The 3,393-nt window shown below is 40.6% G+C and overlaps 1 protein-coding gene and 1 long non-coding RNA gene across 4 annotated transcripts in view; one reads left to right on the forward strand and one right to left on the reverse strand.

Annotated features, from left to right (window-relative positions):
• Positions 1–3,393, reverse strand: part of LOC116704294 (uncharacterized) — a 125,303-nt gene that overhangs the window by 49,957 nt on the left and 71,953 nt on the right. The window contains exon 1 of one of the 2 annotated variants that reach the window (XR_004335646.1): positions 152–500. The exons of the other annotated variant lie outside the window; for it this stretch is intronic. This is a non-coding gene — a long non-coding RNA (uncharacterized LOC116704294). Of the gene's footprint in view, positions 1–151; positions 501–3,393 lie in introns of those variants that run through there. 2 annotated transcript variants of the gene reach the window in all.
• Positions 499–3,393, forward strand: part of tbx3a (T-box transcription factor 3a) — a 6,830-nt gene continuing 3,935 nt past the window's right edge. The window contains exons 1-3 of one of the 2 annotated variants that reach the window (XM_032539654.1): positions 499–890; positions 2,079–2,361; positions 2,887–3,033. In XM_032539654.1, the coding sequence (XP_032395545.1) occupies positions 499–890; positions 2,079–2,361; positions 2,887–3,033 (822 nt within the window). The remainder of the gene's footprint in view (positions 891–2,078; positions 2,362–2,886; positions 3,034–3,393) is intronic. The other variant, XM_032539655.1, reaches the window with a different exon arrangement.

The following is a 3,393-nucleotide window of genomic DNA, read 5'->3' on the forward strand; positions in this document are numbered from 1 at the left end:
GGGGATTATTCGGCGCTATCGAAATATTTCAACACGTCGCCCTCGCTGCAGGACTGAAGCCAATAAGAAGGAACGCATTTTAACAGGAATGCCGATATTGTAAACAGCAGCAGAAGAGAAAGAAAGCACAGCAGTCAATTAAGTGACTCACCCAAGTTGGTTTAATTCGACTACTGTCCGCGAGCCAGCGAGACACTGAAGGTGTCCGATGCGCGTCAACCTCTGAAGAAAATCGGTCTTGCAACACTTTCGAAAAAAAATAATGGAGAACATTTTTACATTTCTCTTTCCAGACTTTTGATAACGCAGCAAACGACTGTAGTTTCCCGACAACTTGTGAAAAATAAGCTTCTGCAGAGCCGAAGGAGGAATTTCCAAAGCTTTTCAACGTCAGACCCATTTTTTTCCTCTTTCATTTTGTTTTTATTTGCTCCTCTTACGCAGGCTTCACTGTTGGTAGAAACATTGTTTCACATCCAACTTGTCGCCTGCACTTGGATGAACTTCCTGATGAGAGATCCAGTCCTACAGGGATCAAGTATGGCATATCATCCGTTTATACCTCACCGGGGTCCGGAATTTGCCATGAGTGCAATGCTGGGTCACCAGCCTCCTTTCTTCCCGGCTCTGGCTCTCCCTCACAACGGCTCCTTCTCTCTGCCGGGCGCCCTGGGAAAGCCGATCATGGACCAGCTGATGGGAGCCGCGGAGACCGGCCTCCACTTCTCTTCGCTGGGGCACCAGGCTGCGGCCGCCCACCTCAGGCCTATGAAGACTCTGGAGCCTGAGGAAGAGGTGGAAGACGACCCTAAAGTTCACCTGGAAGCCAAGGAGCTTTGGGAACTTTTCCACAAGAGAGGCACCGAGATGGTGATCACAAAATCCGGAAGGTGAAACAGATTGTGTGTGTCTGTGTCTGTGTGTTTGTGTGTGTGTGTGTGTGTGTCTGTCTGTCTGTGTATGTGTGTGTGTGTGGGTGTGTGTGTGTGTGTGTGTGTGTTCCTCCCAAAAATATAATGCATTATCTGACACACAATAGCCTGTAGTGCATATTGATAACTCATAATGAAGGGATTTGTAATTTCACATAAATAGATATTTATCTATACACTTGGAGTTAGGTAGCCTGTCTCTACAATTCCTCTTTATATTTCATGCAACTCTCGAGCCTTTATTAGTCCAATGTGTGTTACTTAAACTTAGATTGCAGCATAATTGTCTCACACTTGTATATTTGACATATTACACGATAGGTTTTCATTACCAAATAAAAACATGACCCCAAAATATTGTAAATATCATATACGTTTAGCTTGGTAGAAAAACTGAGACAAAGCTGCGAGTTCATGTGTGTTCATACAACCTGCAAACTCGGAAGTCTCTGATAAATGTAACAAGTGTACAACCCGGTCTTTAATGAAGGGAACTCAGTTGTTAGCTGTAACATTATTTTGTTATAAAAGGAGGCTTGAATGTGCTACTGCATTAATAGTAAGCTTCCAATTACCAAGCTTCCAACTTCACGGATCTATAGGATTTTCACGTATAAACATCTGGCTGGATTATAATTTTATCGTCAATTTTAATGTCCGGTTTCTCAAAATTTTACATCGAAGGATTATCCCACTGAAATGTCATATTTGAGTGTGTGCAGCTCTGACTAAATGATCGTCATCACAGTAGCAGTGTGCAACGATGGCTGCTGTAGTCTGTCTGTGTGTCTGTAGGCCTTTCAATGCATTGAAATCAAGACACCATTCAAAACAACGTTGACGTGCTGTCTGCAGCCTGATCAGGAATATAGCATGGCAGAAGAAAAATATTTGCTTATTCGACTTTTTATTCCTGGGACATTTTTTCGGCTCAATTATCGTTAGCAGATGTATTAAGAGCAAGCTATTGCATTTATAGTTTAAATGAGATGGATCGTAGTTTATAAAACTAATACAACACACGTTTTGAGATGAAAAGCACGTGTGCGTGGATCTAAAAAAAAATATTCAGCCTTTTTACATTATTGAATATCAACCATATGTCAATTTGCCACTGCTTATCATTTGTTTTCTTTCTTTTTTCAGGCGGATGTTCCCCCCGTTCAAAGTGAGGTGCACTGGTCTGGACAAAAAGGCCAAATATATTCTCTTGATGGATATTGTTGCAGCCGACGACTGCAGATACAAATTTCATAACTCCCGCTGGATGGTGGCAGGGAAGGCCGACCCCGAAATGCCAAAGAGGATGTACATTCACCCGGACAGTCCGGCTACCGGGGAACAGTGGATGTCAAAAGTCGTCAATTTTCACAAACTCAAGCTGACAAATAACATCTCCGACAAGCATGGATTTGTAAGTTCAACTAATGTATGTCAATTTTCCTATTTATCAACTTACCCTTTTAGTAACAAAACAATGTATTTTATATGTTGATGTTTTTATTTGTATTGTGTTTTACCGAAGCACAGGAAGTCACGCGTTCAAGATTTACTATTTTGAGGATTAATAAAAACACATCATTACAAAAAAATTAAAAGAAAATTCCACACTTCATTATCTTGCATAATTTTATTTTGTAAAAGTATTACAAGTATGAAGCAAGATAATTAAGCCTATGTCTATGTAGACATAGATAGGCTCTATAGCCAACTTTATTGGACAGATTAAATATTACACCACGATTTGTTTATTGCAATTTTTTCTGCATGGCCTACTGTGCTGTCAAAATTGTAAATATTTAAACATCAACACTATTTGATTCCTCTAAATGAGTTGACTTCGGAATTCAAATAAGAGCATTTTCAGAAAGTGATTTGATGAAATGTAAGGATATTCTGTAACAAGTGTTCCTTCAAATGTGCGCTTATGTTTGTTTGTGATTGTGTGTTGCAGACTATACTTAACTCGATGCACAAATATCAGCCTCGATTTCACATTGTGAGGGCCAACGATATTCTCAAACTCCCGTACAGTACCTTCAGGACTTACGTTTTTCCTGAAACCGATTTCATTGCTGTGACTGCTTATCAGAATGACAAGGTAAGCACAATTACTGCTCACACGCTACCCGGAATATTTTGTCAAATACAGCTTGGGTTTCTTTCCCTGTCAGACGCCTCTCATGCTCTGCACCATTTTGTTGTCATAAAATATGAAAGACGTCATATTTCTCTTAGAGTGGAGTATCATAATGGGGGGGGGTTGTTGCGAGTAAGTGCCATATTCACCAGCCTGTGGTAGGAAAGTAATAATTCTAAAGGAATGTACAGGTTGTCTTCCTTTTATTTAATCACGTGGAAAGGATTTGGCACAGACCCTGAATCTTTCTCTCTGCACGTGTGTATGTGCATGTGCGTGTGTGTGTGTGCATGTGCGTGTGTGTGTGTGTGTGTGTGTGTG

Source organism: Etheostoma spectabile, chromosome 16 (genome assembly GCF_008692095.1).
Source record: "Etheostoma spectabile isolate EspeVRDwgs_2016 chromosome 16, UIUC_Espe_1.0, whole genome shotgun sequence".
In the NCBI taxonomy this organism is placed as follows: Eukaryota; Metazoa; Chordata; class Actinopteri; order Perciformes; family Percidae; genus Etheostoma; species Etheostoma spectabile.